The sequence below is a fragment of the Xyrauchen texanus genome, chromosome 27 (assembly GCF_025860055.1).
Source record: "Xyrauchen texanus isolate HMW12.3.18 chromosome 27, RBS_HiC_50CHRs, whole genome shotgun sequence".
NCBI lineage: Eukaryota > Metazoa > Chordata > Actinopteri > Cypriniformes > Catostomidae > Xyrauchen > Xyrauchen texanus.
The window spans coordinates 27,982,838-28,002,886 of record NC_068302.1 but is presented as its reverse complement, the minus strand read 5'-3'; the positions used below and the strand labels follow the sequence as shown (position 1 = coordinate 28,002,886).

The window sequence follows — 20,049 nt, the reverse complement described above, 5'->3', positions numbered from 1 at the left end:
CACATGGCAGTTGCTTCAATGTATTTAGGGGTGTGGTCCTGGTCAAGACAATCTCCTGAACTCCAAACTGAATGTCAGAATGGGAAAGAAAGGTGATTTAAGCAATTTTGAGCATGGCATGGTTGTTGATGCCAGACGGGCCGGTCTGAGTATTTCACAGTCTGCTCAGTTACTAGGATTTTCACGCACAACCATTTCTAGGGTTTACAAAGAATGGTTTGAAAAGGGAAAAACATCCAGTATGCGGCAGTCCTATGGGCGAAAATGCCTTGTTGATGCTAGAGGTCAGAGGAGAATGGGCCGACTGATTCAAGCTGATAGAAGAGCAACTTTGCCTGAAATAACCACTCGTTACAACCGAGGTATGCAGCAAAGCATTTGTGAAGCCACAACACGCACAACCTTGAGGCGGATGGGCTACAACAGCAGAAGACTCCACCGGGTACCACTCATCTCCAATACAAATAGGAAAAAGAGGCTACAATTTGCAAGAACTCACCAAAATTGGACAGTTGAAGACTGGAAAAATGTTGCCTGGTCTGATGAGTCTCGATTTCTGTTGAGACATTCAGATGGTAGATTCAGAATTTGGCGTAAAAAGAATGAGAACATGGATTCATCATGCCTTGTTACCACTGTGCAGGCTGGTGGTGGTGGTGTAATGGTGTGGGGGATGTTTTCTTGGCACACTTTAGGCCCCTTAGTGCCAATTGGGCATCGTTTAAATGCCACGGCCTACCTGAGCATTGTTTCTGACCATGTCCATCCCTTTATGGCCACCATGTACCCATCCTCTGATGGCTACTTCCAGCAGGATAATGCACCATGTCACAAAGCTCGAATCATTTCAAATTGGTTTCTTGAACATGACAATGAGTTCACTGTACTAAAATGGCCCCCACAGTCACCAGATCTCAACCCAATAGAGCATCTTTGGGATGTGGTGGAACAGGAGCTTCGTGCCCTGGATGTGCATCCCACAAATCTCCATCAAATGCAAGATGCTATCCTATCAATATGGGCCAACATTTCTAAAGAATGCTTTCAGCACCTTGTTGAATCAATGCCACGTAGAATTAAGGCAGTTCTGAAGGCGAAAGGGGGTCAAACACAGTATTAGTATGGTGTTCCTAATAATCCTTTAGGTGAGTGTACTTTCACCCCATAGAAATAGGAAAAAGCCACATTGGGCCTAGTTGCTGCATCATCATTATGCGACTATTGGATGACGTCATAGGGCGCCCTGCAGTACTCATGCGATTTCATGTTGATCGTCTAAGCTCAGGCGATTCGTTTAAGGAAGAGTATCCGTGCGTTAATTTAGATACATAGCTCCTTATTTTAATATTTTGCACAAGTATGTCCACGAGTGACTTCTATCTGAGGTACTATGTGGGCCATAAAGGAAAATTCGGCCACGAATTTCTTGAATTTGAATTCAGACCAGACGGTGAGGCGCCAACTTTAGCTTGCTAACGTGCTAACATTCTTTATGTTGATGTGCTGTTTGCATGATCCTTCTAGTAGGGCTAGAATACTGTTCTAATAATCTTGTAAGAAAGTCATTAAAGGCTGATGTTACTGTCTGATTTGTTTAGCAATGATACATATTTGTTGTGTAAAACATTTACTAATATTTTAATGCAGTTTGAGCATGGAACCCATAGAATGTTCCAGCTGTATTATTTCTATAGTTGTTCGTTTTATGATAGAATACTTCAAAGGGACATTTACAGATTAAATGCTTTCCCATAAACAACTTTTAATTGATTTATTTTGTGTTTTCAACCAGGCAAGCTGAGATATGCCAACAACAGTAACTACAAGAATGACGTCATGATCAGAAAAGAGGTAAAGTAGGCTGCTTGATAACGTCACGTTTATTATATGTCTGAATAATTTGCATTAAATGGGGTTTATGTGTTTTTTCCCACCTCTTTCAGGCATATGTTCATAAGAGTGTGATGGAAGAGTTGAAGAGGATCATAGACGATAGTGAGATTACAAAAGAAGACGATGCTTTGTGGCCTCCTCCAGACAGGGTCGGCCGACAGGTTTGTGGGCAACAATTACACCTTGTTACCTCAGCCTTTTAGTATTATGTTGATACTACCAAGTATGTACTTTTTTTTTTAAACCACTGTCTTAATATAGTCCATTTTATATGAAAGAACTACATCATGCATCAAGTTTTTTATGCAAAAACACTGTCCAGTCATTGCTGTGGTCACCGTATGGGTCTTAAATCTAATTGAACATGCTAATCATTCCTCTCTGTTCTTTTTAAGGAACTCGAGATTGTCATTGGTGATGAACACATCTCTTTCACGACTTCGAAAATCGGATCTTTAATTGATGTCAACCAGTCCAAGTAAGTATATTTCATAGATTGATTCTTAACCCGTAATCATGTAGCAGATGCATTTTTCCGAAGTGATTTCCAAAAAAGGAACATCACAAGCAATTTATCAGACAATAGACAATCACTGTAGATCAGTGAAGCCAACAATATTCACAGCAATGCCGAGTTTCAGGAGTACACAAGCGTAGTACAGAAGTAAAGATTTTGAAAGAAGAGAGTTTATTCTTAAATCACTTACAATAGGAGCTGCATTTTGTTAGTTCCCAAAAATCTACTGGTTACTTTTGTCTACTCAGTGCTGCGTTCTACAATGTCAGGTGTACTTATTGTGATCTGTGTTATAAGAGTGGTAACATACATTGGTGATCTTACTCCTCAGGGACCCAGAAGGGCTCCGAGTGTTCTACTATCTGGTCCAGGATCTCAAATGCCTTGTTTTCAGTCTCATTGGGCTTCACTTTAAAATCAAGCCCATCTAACTGCCCTGCTGCTTTTACTCTGGATGAAAATCATATTTTGGTTGTTTTCCCCACTGTCAACATTTGTATATTGCTTGGTGGTTAGCTTTTTTTGTTGTTGTCTTTTTTTTAAATAAAAACTTGGTCTATTGTTATTTCTCTTCACATTGGTTTCTCCATTTCAAAAGCACATAATTATTTTCAAGTTGGGATGAAAATGCATATGTTGTATTTTTTCAAAATTAGATCTTAAAACGATAGTTCATCCAAACATAATACTTCTCTATATTTCAGCTCTGTAGGTCCTCACAATGCAAGTGAATGGGTACCAACATTTTGAAAGGTCAAAAAAAATGTATGGTGGCATAAAATGAATCCTTAAGACTCCAGTGATTAAATGCATATCTTCAGAAGTGATATGATAGGTGTGTGTGAGAAACGGATAAACATTTACACAGGAGGCCAAAAGTTTGGAATGATGTACAGATTGTGCTGTTTAGGAAGGAAATTGGTACTTTAATTCGCCAAAGTGGCATTTAGCTGATCAAAAAGGAAAGTCAGAACATAACTGATGTAAAAAAGCACCATCACTATTTGGAAAAAAAAGTAATTTTTGATAAAATCTAGACATGCCCAATTTCCAGCAGCCATCACTCCAAAACCTTATCCTTTAGTAATCATCCAAATTGCTGATTTTGGTTATAGAAAATCACTTTCCATTATATCAAACACAGTTGAAAGCTATTTGGTTCGTTAAATGAAGCTTACCATTGTTTTGTTTTTTTGTCGTCACAGTATGCAGTAGACTGGCATGTCTTAAGGTCAATATTAAGTAAAAAATGTCTAAAAAAGAAACCACTTTTTGTTGAAACTCGTCAGTCAATCATTGTTTTGAGGAATGAAGGCTATACGATGCTTGAAATTGCCAAAAAACTGAAGATTTCATATAAAGGTGTACACTACAGTCTTCAAAGACAGGACAACTGGCTCTATCAAGGGCAGAAAGAGATGTGGAAGGCCAGATGTACAACTATAAACAAGAGGGTAAGTACATCAGAGTATCTAGTTTGAGAAATGGATGCCTCAGCTGGGAAGAATTGCAAAGAAAAAGCAATTTTGGAAACAGAAAAACAAAGAAATGGTTAGAGTGGGCAAAGAAACAGACATTGGAAAAGAGTGTTACGGATCTTAACCCCATTGAGCTTTTGTGGGATCAGCTAGACTGTAAGGTGAGTGAGAAGTGCCCGACAAGACAGCCACATCTATGGCAAGTGCTACAGGAAGCGTGGGATAAAAAGCCACCTGAGTATCTGGACAAACTGACAGTTAGAATGCCAAGGATCTGCAGAGCTGTCATTGCTGAACGTGGAGGATTTTTGATGAGAACTCTGAAAGTAGTTTAACAAGTTTAAATTTCTTTCAAATTGTAATAGTAATTTTCCATGTTATTAATGTCCTGACTATTTATTGTGATCAGTTGAAATCCACTTTGGTAATTAAAGTACCTTTTTCTTTCCATATTAGTAAAATCTGTACATTATTCCAAACTTATGACAGTCAGTTTAAGTCCTTTTTTACTATCAATCTCAACTTTCACATTCTTTTGTTTTTGAAAATTTACATTCTTTGTGTATATTGCCACCTCCTGGGCAGGGAGAAGAATTTATATTAGAAAAGGACTTAAATGTTGATCCGTCACTCAACCACACCTGTCGTAATGCTTCTGAAGATATAGGCTGCGTTCTGAATTGCATACTGCTCGTACTCCTGCCATATCTTTCTGGTAGAAATAGCAAGAGTAGTATAGTATGGTAATATGCAATTCCAAATTCATCAATAGTTTTAACCATTGGAGTCTTATGGATTACTTGAACCCTACCTTTACGTACTTTTTGTAAAATTTGGTACCTTTTCACTTGTATTATGAGGACCTACAGAGCTGAGATATTCTGCAAAAAATCTTTGTGTTCAGCAGAAGTTGTCACACATTTGGGATGGCATGAGGGCGAGTTACAGGAGAATATAAATTTTTTGGTGAACTATCCCTTTAATTGTAGTTCTTATGCACTTTGTAAGTGGAGGTCAACAGAAGGTTGTACACAATAGGCATGTGATGCCCACAAATATGTTAATTTGTGGCTGAACTATGTCAACCGATGAAAATGTTTATTCAGCTTTGTTACAGACTTTTTACAATCAGATACAGTTTCATATGACAAAGATTTATCTTTTTTTAATTCCTTTATGTTCTCGCATCTCGTTAAGGCACAGAAAAATAAATATTTAATATTTAATGTAAATTCATTTACTAAGCATTTGTGAACACTTTATATGTCCTTCTGTTGTGTATGATGCAGAGATAAATTTGGGTAAAAATGAACAAAAGTACTTCATCTTGAAGTGAAAAATCCAGTGTCCTAAATAATTACATTGATAGATAAAAGGAGCATTTAGGAGACAGGTTTCTATCAATATTGAAGATGATTGACATACCTCTACAGTGACAATAAAACTCATTTCTGATTTAATAAAGCGGAAAATTGTATTGCAAAAGTTAAAATACAGTAGATTTGCTATAATTGTTTTTTAAAACACTTGCATTTCAAAACATTATCTAGCATGCCCTAACCATTTATGTTTTTTGCTCATTGATCAGTTTCTTAAGCATCATACATTTGCCATCCAAAAAGTATAAAGCTCATTTAGATCTACAGTCAACTTTTAAAGATAACAATGATATACAATAAGTCATTGTCTGATAACAGAAAAACAAAAAACAGATGTTCTGAATCCAGACTATTTGAAAATGCCCATTGCTCTAATCGACTTCTTCAACAGATGTGATCTTTTAATGAATGGGCTTTCCATCGAGGACTGTAAAAATGTCTTCCAAGGACTTGTGAACGCACTTAAGGAATTCATGAACATTTCTGGAAGGGTAGCTGGACACGTTGCACCCAATCCATTCATCATGGACACCATAGCCCACTCCGAAACCATCAGGCACCACAGGAGCGAATCCGCCAAGACTGACCGCAGGGCTAGTGAGAGTACTGGTGGACAAAATATTGTGGTTTATGGTGGCATAGGCTGAGTCCAGGTACAGACTAGGCAGTGCAATTCCTTTAGAATTAGCCAGGTAGCGCATGGCAAAAAGATGCCGATCAAACCCTTGACCTAGGTGTAAATGCAAAAAGAAATTAACGACAATAACAGACTTAAAATCTTAAAGATATAGATTACATTTCCTAGCTCAGTATTGGTAAGATTAATATAAATGTAGCTTTCAAATGTACACTACACCTTTTGAATGTGATTTACAAGTTGTTACACTCACCCATGGCTGCCTCTTTAGTGAGTTGGCTGTGGTATTTGGAGCATTCATTCAGCAGCCCTTTTAACTGTTCAACTGTGTGCTGTCCAGGCTGCTGGATGAAGGCCTTGACACAGGATTTTGTGTGAATGCTAGCAGGACGTATAGTTTCCGTGCGACCGTGTTTAAAGGCTGCAGTGCTGCAGGACTCATATGTGGCAACAGTCTGCCCGTACTGCCGTAGGAAGCCCATCTGGAAAGCCAGTTGGGCAATGGCATCTGGGCTTAGCTTATTTTTCTTAAGTTGCACCTTTCCACCTTTCTTGAACTCCATGGCATCAATGGTGAGCTTTGACACTGCAGCATGGAAGTTCTCTTTGGCCTTTGAGATTCCAGCTTCTAACTCTGCATTAAGTTTGAACTCTAACTGCTTAACTGCAGAGGCAGAGTCCACGGATGCTGGTGGAGAACCAGGGCCAACCAGAGGCTTCTCAGTGGTGTCCTTGAAGACCTCATTCTGGAAACGTAGGACAGCCACGCCATCGCCCCAGGAGTGCTCAAAGTTGATGGCCGCCTGCCCGTCCTTAGCCAAGATGATACTGAAGGACTTGTCATACCAGCGGTTGCAGCCGTCCCCATGAAGCATGTTGTGGGAGATGTGGATATGGTCTCTCATGTCCTCCTCATCCAGGCAGAGGCAAAACAGAGCAGTGTCTACTAAATTCAGAGCTTCACCGTTTCCTGAATCCAGAAGCTTTTGTCTTAACCCTGCCCATGTGTTTCTGTTCTCACTAGTTAGAACACCCAAAGGAAATGCAGGAGCAGGTGTAGGGTCTGCTAGGATGTATTTCAGGTGAGCTTGAATCTCAGCGGGATTTATCAGGTTACCATCCCGATCCAATGCATCAAACACATACAAGTTGCCTCGTCTTATCACAAGCAGGTGGTGGCCCTTCTCATCTGTAAAGAGCTTATCGCGATTGTACTTTGGTATACGTGTGGAGTTGAAGAGGCGGAAGTATTGGGACATATCCAGAGGATACGCATTTACCATGTAAGCTCCGAACCATGAGATGGAGGAGGGCACCCATCGGATCAGCTTCTTGAAACTGTCTGTGTCACTTTTGGCAGGGTTAAGGTGAAACACCTCAGGTTCAAGCAGACCAGCACGCAGGGTCTTCATAAACCGCACAGCCGAACAGACCATGTTGGTGGCCCGCAAAAGCTGATTGTTGTACTCCAGTTTGGGGTCAGGGTTAAAGGACATGAAGGGGTTAAAGTTAAGCACAACAGACTCTCGTGCAGACAGGTACATGTCAAACCATGGAGCTACAAAACAAAACAGATAAATCGAGTAATGGGCCTGAAAATCAGAAAATATTAATTCAGTTATGCATAGAATGGTTCAAAATGGAATGGAATCCTACCTGAGATATAGCTGGTTTGCTTGTTGTTCTTGTCTAAGGTCACAAGTTCTTCATGCAACTGCTTGCCTATACCATTCTGGAAGTCATGTGCTACTTTCTCCGTATTACTGTAGGATTTCAAGGGTACAGAATAGACATAGAAATGTGAAAACTCGAGTTTATTCAGCTAAGAAATATTTATACAGATCCCTTAGCTCATTACCTGTACTGTTCATCATTAAGCAGGGGTATTTGGGCTGCCAAATATCTCTGTATTGTATCCTCCAATTTGGGGACTGGTAATCTGTAAATGTCATTCATTATTAAATGTAATTCAACCGTTAAAATTTACCACAAAAATAAATAAATAAAAGGAACTAAAATCGGAGCAAGGGGGACATATTTTCATGTAACACCGTGTCCCACATCCCCCTTGCGTATTTATAGTGCAAGGTTGCACTTTCACCTACATTCTCTAATATGACATGAAACCCACATAGACATGTTTTAAATGTAGTATTTAAGAGTTACAATCATTGTCAGTATCGTATTAAAAAAAATTGTAGAGATGCATTTATATCATATATGTGTAAGAAATCCCCCTACCTTGGTAAACTCTTCTGGTAATGCATTGTCGGGACGACACTTTTGTGCAAATACTCAATTCCAGCTCCATCATTAGTGCTGTGTTGGCGCTGAGTGGTAGTCAGGACTCTCAGTGCAGTATTATTCCTCAAAAGTTTTAATTTACCCAGTGTTGAGTAATATTGCGTAAAAAGCAACCCTGCCATCATGCAACTTTCAATGTGAGGAGTTATAAATTTGGTATTTGAAAGCGTCCGTCTTGTTTGATAGTTCTGTAAGCTGCCAACACAGTGAAAGAATTCAGGGTCTCTGATAAATGCAGAGCAATTCAGTCCCTGTCAGTAGAGCCAACAATTCAATTATGAATTACCTGTGAAAATATTAGTCAAACCTAAAAAGTTTTGTCCCAACAAGTTGCATGTTTATTAAAAAAAAAACCCGGCTACTTCACAGCTAAACAACAACAAAAATCTGATTTTAATATTTGACTCATTACTTCCGCGTCACGAACTGTCCCCTTTTTCAAAATAAAAGTCCCTGGCTCTCCATCAAAGTCTCATTAAGTAAGTCCTCTCGGCGGCCATCTTTGGCATACATTTTCTATGGATACAAGTGACTTAAAAAGTCGCAACTCCGTTGTAAAATTACAACTCCTATTTATTTGAATGGGGAAAGACGGAAATCTCCAAAACTGTTGGTCAAAATTTCGATAAAATAACAAATGTCAAATCAGCTGTAAAATCTGACAAAATTGTCTCATAAATTGTGCTAATTTAGGTCAGATTACGCAAAAAAAAAAAAAAACCCACTATTTTCAGGTTGGTTCAGCTAATGCGAATGCGCGTTCTCGAGTTGATGTCTACGGAAGAGGATTAGGGCCAAGCAATAATAAAAAAAATAAAGCCATCTCGAGATTAAAGTCATTATAATGCGAGATTAAACTCGTTAAATTTCGAGAAAAAAGTCAAAATACAATCTTGAGAATAAACTCATTAAATATCGAGAATAAAGTCATTATAATGCGAGATTAAACTTAACGAGTTTTTTCTCGAAACACAACGACTTTATTCTCGATATTTAATGAGTTTATTCTCAAGATTGTATTTCGACTTTTTTCTCGAAATTTAACGAGTTTAATCTCGCATTATAATGACTTTAATCTCGATATTTAATGAGTTTATTTCGACTTTTTTCTCGAAATTTAACGAGTTTAATCTCGCATTATAATGACTTTAATCTCGATATTTAATGAGTTTATTTCGACTTTTTTCTCGAAATTTAACGAGTTTAATCTCGCATTATAATGACTTTAATCTTGATATTTAATGAGTTTATTCTCAAGATTGTATTTAGACTTTTTTCTCGAAATTTAACGAGTTTAATCTCGATATTTAATGACTTTATTCTCAAGATTGTATTTCGACTTTTTTCTCGAAATTTAACGAGTTTAATCTCGCATTATAATGACTTTATTCTCGAGATGGTTTTATTTTTTTATTATTGCTTGGCCCTAATCCTCTTCCGTAGATGTCTGTATCTAAACGGGAATTTTTTTTTTTTTCTACATCCGCCATAATATGCGGTCCATTTTATCCCATTCATTTTAATACAAGTGGTCCGTCTTGGGCTAAATGCTCCTTGGTAAAGAAATTTGTAGGCAACGAAAATTATATTTTCTGTAAAAAAAACAATAATGTTTAATTTATAACGCCATTTCAAGGTTCAAAGTCGCTTTACAAGAAAATTACATCACGTAAACGTCACATAAACAAAGTTACTAGTTAAAAGTTAGAAATGGACATATAATGCACGGCGAGAAAAGGTAAGTTTAGTAAGGTAAATAAAGGCTCTGCTTTGCAATCCGTCTAATGATTCGACTGAAATGCATTTTGGACCTTTACTCAAAACAACGATAAATGAAGACGTCTTACCAGAAAAACATAATTCCATCAGGTTAAAAACATGAGCAATAATTCGTTGTAGATTATATACTTATTTTATTTGTAAATGTATAATACAATTAAACAATGTATTATGTCCCAAATGTCAAAATATATCAAGCTTTGACAGGCATGCAGACTCCAAGCTCACAAGCCCCACGATTGGAGGAGCATCTCCTTTTCAATCTGTTCCTCTTATATGATTGGTATAGCCGCATATGCCTAGGAAAATGATTGGTCGTGGGACGTCCCTTTTGGGATGCTGGAAGTATGAATCACGGACAGCATCAACGGGAATCAGCTACATCAGGCTCATTACCAGCATCATCTGCATTGGAAACACGACATAATTGTCCTTATTTGGATTAGAACTGGGCTGAATCTCACTTTACTTTTAATGAAAGAGGAAATTTAGGTAAGCGAAATATATATATGAGAATACATACAAACCACAATGGAAGGCACCGAAAGACGCTGGATTCTTATAGCGTTTATATCTCAGTTGGAGGAGGGGGTGAATTTATTTATCCTTCTCCTCTATTTCTATTACGAACGCTGTATTTAATTTTCGAGCATTATTTTTCGCCATTCAATGGGTGTACGCCTGTCGTCGTTTTCACAATAGCTTGTCCGTCAGACCGTTGTAGATCACGCATGCTGTCTGCATTGCGGTGCTAGGGTATTTCAAATCTGGCGGAGGTATGATTATTTGGACACTCCACGACGATCCAGGACAAAGCATTTGTTAATTTAACAAATTCATTCAGAATACCTACAATAATGCTTTTCTCAAATCTCCTTTAAATTCCAGAGGATTAATTTATGTAATTTATATGACTGACCAGTTGTAACCACATATGTGCCATGCCATGGCATTCAGTCCTGTGAGATTAATTTGACATGTACCCTGTACTGACCTCAATACAATACAGTCTTGATCTTATCTTTACATTTGAAGCTGCCCAGAACACCCCCTCCCCAACAACTCAGTGGCTTTATAGATTTATCTTTTTGCTTTTAAAATGTTTACTCTTGTTTTCCCCCCTCCATGTCCAACAGACACAGAAATGGGAGCTCTGAGCAGACATGAGTTTTTCCAGGAGCTGGGAACAAGCTGCATGCTCCCGACTGTCCTGCAGGGTCTAGAACAAGTATGGCAGCTGATGCTCATCTGCATAGTGTGTAGGCTGCTGTGGAGATTTGGTAAGATGGGTTATACAACAGGGTATTTACTGTGAAGCTTTAATGATTTTGTGCCATTAAGTACAAAATCAGGCTCTGAAGAAAATGTATTAATTTTTCAACCTATCATCCTATCTCTCTTAGGTCTGCCCTCTTTTGTGAAACACCTTAGTACGGTATCAGGTGGCTTTTACACTCTCTACCTCTTCTTTGAGCTGCACATGGTTTGGGTTGTGCTTCTCAGCGTACTCTGCTACCTCATCCTCTTCCTGTGTCGTCATTCTAGCAGCCGTGGCCCCTTTCTATCCATCACAATCCTCATCTACCTGCTTCTGGGGTGTGAAGACACATTATCTCACACTATCATCTGTGTTGCATTTTAGTATAGATAATAACTTTTAATAGAGCCTGGTAAATTCGAGGTACAGTGGTATATCATTTTGTACTTTCTGTTTCAGAGAGTTGCATATGATGGATACAATTACCTGGCATAAAATGAGAGGTCGGTCTGTAATGCTATTTTGTAAAAGGGATAGTTTGCATAAAAATGAAAATTCTCTCATTTACTCAACCTCATGTCATCCCAAATGAAGATTTTTAGAAGAATATCTCCGCTCTGTTTGTCCATTCAATGCAAGTGAATGTGGCCTGAACTTTGAAGCTCAAAAAGCACACAAAGGCAGTATAAAAGTAATCCATAAGACTCCAGTGGTTAAATCTATATCTTCAGAAGTGTTATGATAGGTGAGGGTGAGAAACAGATCAATATTTAATTCCTTTTTTCCATAAATCTCCACTTTCACTTCCACAGTCTTTTTTTTGTTTTTGGCGATTCGCATTCTTTATGCATATTGCCACCTACTAGGCAGGCTGGAGAATTTATAGAAAAAAATATTTAGCGGTTTCACTCCCACACTTATCATATCACTTGTGAAGATATGGATTTAAACACTGAAGTCAAATGTGTTACTTTTATGCTGCCTTTATTTGCTTTTCATAGCTTCAAATTGTGTTCTCCATTCACTTGCACTGTATGGACAAACAAACGATAAACATTGGGGATGGCATGAAGGGGAGTAAATTGAGGGTTTTCATTTTGGTTTGAACTATCCCTTTAATTGATATCAATGACCAGGCTAGTGGATAGATGTTCATTACACATGACTGTGCCTAAAATGGACATAATATTGTTGTCATGGTCACCCAGGTTCCCAGATGGTAGTGGCCATGAAGGCAGTTTCTCTGGCTTTTGACTTAGACAAAGGCATAGTAGAGAAAGTGCCCTCCCCAATGGAGTTCATGGGCTACATTTACTTTGTGGGGACGGTGATCTTTGGGCCCTGGATCAGCTTCAACAACTACATGGATGCAGTGGAGAGTCAAAAACTTGTGAGTCTCATCTTTAACAGCCCTCAGACAAAAAAATGGAATTGAAGGAATAGTTCACCGATATTTTTTTTAGATGAATATATCAGCTCTGATGGTCCATACAATGCATGTGAATGGTGACCAAAACTTTTAAACTCTAAAAAGCACATAAAGGCAGCATAAAAGTAATACATAAGACTCTAAAATGTTGAATTTAAATGAAATTGTCTATTCTTTTCCATAGAGCGTCTCCTGGTTTGTGAAGTCAGTCAGCAGCTGTGTGAAGAGCCAGCTCTGTCTGGTTATCTCCAACTGTGTTGCACCCTATCTTTTTCCCTATTTCATCCCAGTCTTTGGAGACAAGCTTCTCCGCAAGTGAGTGTAAATTAGAGAAGCTTCAGTTTGACCAGTCCTAGCCATCATTAATTAATAATGTCTGTATAGTGTTGAATTAACTAGTGTACTGATGTTTTAAGATGCAAAAGGGTTCTTTCGTTAGTGTTATAAAATTGCTGTTGGTATGCCATTTGGATATTTTCGCAAATATGCTGTCTTTAAAAAATATGACCAAGTGGTGGATTGAATTGTGCATTTGAATATAGATGGAGAAATATGTTTGGCTTGTTTTGTTTATGTTTTGAAGGCTCTCCATTTTTACACTGAAAACATGCTAACCTACAAATATGCTTCATATGGTAAAATTAGGTTTTTATTCAAGTCAAAAATATTATGTACTGAATCAACCTGAATACAGTAGATTACGCTAACTAAACTAATTTAAGGGTTAGATGAAGTAAAAATAGCTCCATAAGGTAACAACTGTGGGTTACAACTTTTTACAGTGTCTGATCTGTCATATCTTACTATTTTTCCCCAGCAAGAAGAGGCGAAAGATAAGGTATAATCCAACTTACTGTATATTATTGACTAGTAAAATGGAATGATGGCATGAAGAATATAGACAAATTATTGCACGCAAAGACATGTTTATCAGCTAAAACAACCGGCTTATATTTGGTTAGACTACAGAGTTATGCGTAATTTATATACATTTTATCCACTTCTATCCTTTAGTTTTGTATTGTGTTTATTTATAAATTTCACTTCATATTTCAATGTTTTTCAGAGGCTCGATTACAAGGTAAGCAAGCATCAGCCAAGCTTTTACCGACAAAACGCAATAGTGTCATGTCATGTCTGTTCTTTGCTTTTTTTTGCCTCTAACCTGTGATAACCTTCAACTTTGTGATTTCTCCTTCACTAGGTGGCTACAAGGCTATGAGAATACCCTGTCCTTCCATTTCAGTAATTACTTTGTGAGTTACCTTGGTGAGACAACTGCCACACTGGCAGGAGCTGGTTTCACAGAGGAAAAAGACAATCTTAAATGGTTTGTACAAATGAGAGATTGACATAATACCAATACACTAATGAATAAATGCCACAAAAAAAAAAAATAATTAATTGGCCTTATACTTATATTCCATCTTCTCCCCTCCTTTCTGTCTTTCACTCAGTCTTTCTATTGTGCTGTTTCTGTCTTTCCAGGGACATGACAATAGCGAAGCCACTAAATGTTGAGTTTCCAAGGTCTATGGTGGAGGTGGTCACTTCCTGGAACCTTTCCATGTCCCGCTGGCTCAATACTTGTATGTTTTTGTATGGTTATTTGTTTAAGTGTTGGTATTATTTGCTTCTGCAACACCCAGAAATATATTTTACAATTTGAAAAAGTTAATTTCACATTCCCTCCAAAGGCCAGCCTTGAAATACAGCATGACCAGCTTTAATTTAGACCGTTTATACAATGTTTTTGTTTATTGTTTTGTCTTATCTCCAAGTATTTGTATAAGTCCTATTTTCCCTCCTTTTTTAGATGTGTTTAAAAAGTCCCTTAGATATGGGAACTTTACAGCTATTATCTTGACTTATACAGTGAGCGCCCTGCTTCATGTGAGTGTGTTTTGGCTCTTTGACATAGTTCACTTGGTTTAATTAATTGCAGTCTTTCTCAGCCTTAAGTAAAACCATTTTATTTCTGTGCCCACAGGGTCTAAGCTTCCATATTGGGGCAGTGCTATTTACCCTAGGATTCATAACATACATTGAGCATGGTGAGTATCTCTTTAATAGCTAATACCTATTAATGCTGAGGTCTTTTTTGTTGTCAATTATTGCAACATCCAATAGCTCTACTTAACATTTACATCAGTGCAATTGAATTATGTTTAGCAATTTAGTTCTCAAATGGAAGTGTACCGTATAGACTTTTACATGCTATTGATTGTCTTTCAACTTAATGGGCTCTCAATTGTGTGTGTAATGGATTGTGTATTTATTGTCTGTTCCAGTGCTGAGAAAAAGATTGTCGGTAATTTTAAATGCATGTGTCCTCTCCAAGAAATGCCCATTGGACTGCAAACACCAAAATAAAAAGGTCTTGTATATTGTCATTATTTCCACAAAAAAAAATCAAAAACAAATCTGTATACAGTATCTAAAGTTACCTGTGCTAGTTATTTTGTTGTCTTAATACCCTAAAACAAAACTATCTTAACAAGCTCTGAAGTTGTTTTAAAGATTTCCTGTTTTGGAGGCATGACCAAAATTAAAGGCTTGTAACTCTACTTTTTTTATTTTATTTTTTAAAGAAAACTTTAAAAACAATTAGTGATATAGATTATGAGACTATCATCCTAAAAACTGCTGAAAAAATCTAAAACAAAAATGAACTTTTTTTCTGATTTGACTTTATATATCTCAGGGTTTAAATAAGGTAGATCCAAAAAACTGCTTTTGTTTTGTTCCAATCATGTCAATTGTGTACAATTTTGTGTTTATATGACAAAGCAATCAAATGTTAAAGCATTACAAAAATTATTTATCCTAGTGTCCAAACATTTCTCCAATGTTCAATAGCCTCTCCAAACAAATAAAACATAATAATTGTACATAAGAACTAATTACTAATTAAAATACAACAATGACTAAATGTGTGTTCTCTCTCTTAAGCATGCAGGCATGAGTAATGAGATCTCATTCAGTTCCATTCTTGGCACTTTTCCACTGCACGTTCCGGTTCGACTCGCTTTATTTTTTTGATCTGGTATATCTACTGCAGTTTAATCTCAACGTGGGGGGGGATTATAGTCTGATTTTCATAGTTGCGCCGCATCTACTGCCATGACATCATCTTAAACATGACACAAACTGACCAAAACAATAACACGACTGCTAGCTACTAGTTCATTGTGCTGCATAAATCAGTTGTTGCATGGTGATTTTACACAAGTGTAACAGTTAAATTGGCCTGGTTGTTTTAGAAGCAAGCTTCCAGTAGCCGGTCAACTAAATTAAGTGAAAGAGTTAACATTTTTCCTTGATATTTCTGTAGTCACTTAAGTTTATTTATTTATTTTTTACTTTTCCCTACACTGTATGGTAGCCATGTGTGTCCAACAGCTGAGACACTTCCTGCGAAGTTTCTCTCATCACTAACGTTTTCTGCACCTCGTTTATTGGCCATGGTGTGGTTTTGCGCACAGTTATTTCTTTTTCACAATTCGAAAGTCGCGGAAACAAATGATACTGTTATCGCTGTTGCTAACTTTAAAACTAGTAGGTTGATGTCGTGTGCCGGAAATCCAGTGATGCTGGTAGTGACGATTCTCCCTGACCAATCAGTGATCTGCAGGGTTTTGATGTCACATTAGTCTCGGCTTGCTTGGAACCTCGACCGAGGTGGTACTAAAAAAAGTACCAGGTACTATCCAGAGTGGAAAACCCCAAAAAAGCGAGCTGAGTCGAGTTGTACTGTGCAGTGGAAAAGCCCCATCTGTGTCACTTGAGACATCATTCAGTCTGTGTCATGTGTCAGTCATGTACTTAGCACCATCTCCTGGTGGCCATTTGTAATTAGAATGAACAATCTTCTCTGCCCATATTTGGATGACTTCCACCTCTGGTTGTTGCGATCTGAATCCTAATATGATTGGTTTAGCGTTCCATGACGTTGAAAAATGAAATTTCTGATGAATTTGTCTGATCCAGGAAAGCTAGCTTGTTTTAACCAGATAGCACATTTTGTACTGTGTGAACATAGTGCTTTGTGTGGGTTATCTAATGATCTATGCATCCGACTATGTTGTGTGTGGGCTCGTTTTAACGGAAATCCCCTCTAAGTAATGATATGTGATATTTCATGTTTTGTTTATTTTTCATGAAATTGTAAGCAAAAACGCAGCTTATAAGCAAAACCTTTTTAAATGTAACAAGACATATACTTAACTATTATGTGCTATATTTTAGTCTGAGAGTACAACAAATAGGTTGGTTGTATTCTACTCTGTGAGAGCTTTCCAATGACATATGACACATGGCTATTTGATGTTTTTATCGATTACAATAATATGTACAGTGCAAAATTATTAATACATTATCAAAACTGAACACTTCTGATATGTCTGCATATTTTAAAGTACTTGTTCAGTTTTGGTCATAATGCCTACATGCGTTGTAATGTACAGCTTCTAAGCTTTAAAACAATACCTATTTTGTGTTGGTCAAGACTGTAGTTATTAATATTTTGATCATTCATTTTTTTCTGCTGACAGGCCAATCCAAGCTTAAAGGGTTAAAAAAAAGTATGACATGGTACGTCTTAAACAATGTAACAGATTTATTTCTAATGTTTACTTTTTCTCCATAGGCAATGTGGGTATATGTAGTTAACGGGACTTTTAGTATGCTAGCTGTTCTACATTTAACATACGTGGGCTCTATCTTTGGCTCCAGCATAGATGATACAGATTCTGAAGAGGTACCACCCATATTTTTCATTAAATCCTATGGTATCCTAATTTAATGTTATTAATTTTTGTTTAAAATTATATCCTTTTGTCCACAGGATAGCATGGCCAACCACACCATTCAAAAATGGACACAGCTCAGCTGGACAAGCCACTGGTTGACATTTGGCCTTTGGGTCCTGTATCGCCTTATTCTATGAACACTGAAACCTACATACCTACAGAAAGATTTGGAGATAATAGCAATAACTATGTTTTGTACATATGGACTGCGGAGGGGCTGTAGCCATTTATGATATCACTGTGAACTCGGGATCACAGTGCTCAAAAACTGATTTACATTTACTATTTATCCAGATGTCTCAAAGGTGATCTAAATGACATTATATGCTGTACACTAAATGTTTTTCAAAGAAGGGTTATTTCATATATGTTTTAAATTTTTGTTCAACTTCTAGATGTGTGGAAAAAAAAAGTAAGTCTTCTCATTAGTTGTTTTAGAGAGCCCTAAAGTCAAACTGCACAAATAAAGACTCAACCAGTGTTCTTAAATTCTATTCTATAGTTAAGACACAGTTTAATGCCGTTTTAGAGATCAGACTTGCTCAAAAGGAGTTCTACTGTTGATGACCCCAGAAGTCCAGAACTCTGGAATGTTGGTTGGTTAATTTGTTCAGCCTTGACTTGGTTTTGCATCTTTCATTTTCATTCTAGATGGAAAATCAACTGCTAATGCTGTATCACTAAAGCACATACCATGCTGCGATTCACAATCAGAATATGTCCATACCTGCCTCTGATTTCAAGAGAGACAAACTTGCCACATTTTTAAATGGTCATTCATTCTCATAGGGTTCCAAATTAACATTAGCTAAATTTCACATCCTCTCTTTTTAATAAATTGTTTTAGTGGTGACAATATTGGAAACTATCTTAGAGAGTAGGCTCTATTTGTATTCAGCTCTGGGTGTCTTTACTAATGTCATGGTTTGACATGTCTTATGATTTAACTTGTTTAAATTTAGATTATTGTTCACATCCTCCAGCACACCTGAATTTAGTATTTGGGACAAGGAGTCTAGGAGGACAGTATTTGTTATTACTCTAACTTTGTTATTACTATTTAGTAGTTTTAAACATCATTAGGTTGAATTGGACACTGCTCTATGATGAGTTTTTAAGTGCACAAATAGAATAATAATTATAAATAATTGATATTGGTGTTTTAATAACTTTTCATTTATTGTGTTCTTACATTTTCAACTTATGATTAATTGTGATATTTATAAAAATGTTTTACTATATTGTTAATTCAACCCATACATTTGTTTGTAAATAACAAATACAATTAAATGAAGACTTTACAGACATAATACTTGGATGATTTAACTCTTATGTACAGTTGAAGTCAGAAGTTTACATACACCTTAGCCAAACACATTTAAACTATTTTTTTTTTTTTTCACAATTCCTGATATTTAATTGTAGAAAACATTCCCTATCTTAGGTCAGTTAGTATCACTGCTTTATTTTAAGAATGTGAAATATCAGAATAATAGTAGAGAGAATTATTTATTTCAGCTTTTATTTATTTCATCACATTCCCAGTGGGTCAGAAGTTTACATACACTTTGTTAGTATTTGGCAGCATTGCCTTATAATGTTTAACTTGGGTTAAACGTTTTGGGTATCCTTCCACAATCGTCTCACAATAAGTTGCTGGAATTTTGGTCCATTCCTCCTGACAGAACTTGTGTAATTGAGTCAGGTTTGTAGGCCTCATTGCTCGCACATGCTTTTTCAGATCGGCCTACAAATGTTCTATCAGATTGAGGTCAGGGCTTTGGGACGGTCACTCCAATACCTTGACTTTGTTGTCTTTAAGCCATTTTGTCACAACTTTGGAGGTATGCTTGGGGTCATTGTCCATTTGAAAGACCCATTTGCAACCGAGCTTTAACTTCCTGGCTGATGTTTGGAGATGTTGCTTCAGTATATCCACAGAATTTTCCATCCTCATGATGGCATCTGTTTTGTGAAGTGCACCAGTCCCTCCAGCAGCAAAGCACCCCCATCATGATGCTGCCAACCCCATGCGTCATGGCTGGAATGGTGTTCTTCAGCTTGCAAGTCTTACCCTTTTTCCTCCAAACATAACAATGGTCATTATGGCCATTTTGTTTCATCAGACCAGAGGACATGAAGAGATATTTGTCCCCATGTGCACTTTCAAACTGTAGTCTAGCTTTTTTTATGGCGGTTTTGGAGCAGTGTCTTCTTCCTTGCGGAGCAACCTTTCAGGTTATGTCGATATAGGACTCGTTTTATTGTGGATATAGACAGCATCTTCACAAGGTCCTTTGCTGTTGTTCTGGGATTGATTTGCCCCTTTCGCACCAAACTAAGTTAATCTAGGAGACCGAATGGTTCTCCTTCCTGAGTAGTATGGTGGCTGCTTGGTCCCATGGTGTTTATACTGAAGTACTATTGTTTGTACAAATGAATACCTTCAGGCATTTGGGCATTGCTCCCAAGGTTTTTTTTTCTTTCTGAGGTTTTGGCTGATTTCTTTTGATTTCCCCATGATGTTAAACAAAGAGGCTACTGAGTTTAAAGGTTGGCCTTAA

The 20,049-nt window shown here is 37.3% G+C and overlaps 3 protein-coding genes across 3 annotated transcripts; 2 read left to right on the top strand and 1 right to left on the bottom strand.

Moving 5' to 3' along the window:
• The first annotated feature begins 1,241 nt into the window (after positions 1 to 1,241).
• Positions 1,242 to 2,969, top strand: LOC127621205 (protein mago nashi homolog). The gene is made up of 5 exons (XM_052094713.1): positions 1,242 to 1,450; positions 1,793 to 1,851; positions 1,944 to 2,054; positions 2,289 to 2,371; positions 2,742 to 2,969. The coding sequence occupies exons 1-5, from the start codon at positions 1,360 to 1,362 to the stop codon at positions 2,839 to 2,841; spliced, it is 444 nt and encodes a 147-aa protein (XP_051950673.1). The 5' UTR covers positions 1,242 to 1,359; the 3' UTR covers positions 2,842 to 2,969.
• A 1,952-nt stretch (positions 2,970 to 4,921) lies between these two features.
• On the bottom strand, positions 4,922 to 8,607 carry LOC127621098 (carnitine O-palmitoyltransferase 2, mitochondrial-like). The gene is made up of 5 exons (XM_052094552.1): positions 8,146 to 8,607; positions 7,763 to 7,843; positions 7,561 to 7,667; positions 6,158 to 7,462; positions 4,922 to 5,997 (listed from the first exon to the last, which is right to left on the bottom strand). The coding sequence occupies exons 1-5, from the start codon at positions 8,331 to 8,333 to the stop codon at positions 5,669 to 5,671; spliced, it is 2,010 nt and encodes a 669-aa protein (XP_051950512.1). The 5' UTR covers positions 8,334 to 8,607; the 3' UTR covers positions 4,922 to 5,668.
• Positions 8,608 to 10,334: 1,727 nt separating this feature from the next.
• porcn (porcupine O-acyltransferase) lies at positions 10,335 to 18,783 on the top strand. The gene is made up of 15 exons (XM_052094558.1): positions 10,335 to 10,479; positions 11,124 to 11,267; positions 11,391 to 11,583; positions 11,705 to 11,748; positions 12,454 to 12,635; positions 12,859 to 12,989; positions 13,492 to 13,512; positions 13,741 to 13,755; positions 13,879 to 14,004; positions 14,163 to 14,263; positions 14,491 to 14,567; positions 14,665 to 14,728; positions 14,966 to 15,051; positions 17,323 to 17,433; positions 17,521 to 18,783. The coding sequence occupies exons 2-15, from the start codon at positions 11,132 to 11,134 to the stop codon at positions 17,620 to 17,622; spliced, it is 1,389 nt and encodes a 462-aa protein (XP_051950518.1). The 5' UTR covers positions 10,335 to 10,479; positions 11,124 to 11,131; the 3' UTR covers positions 17,623 to 18,783.
• Positions 18,784 to 20,049: the final 1,266 nt, after the last annotated feature.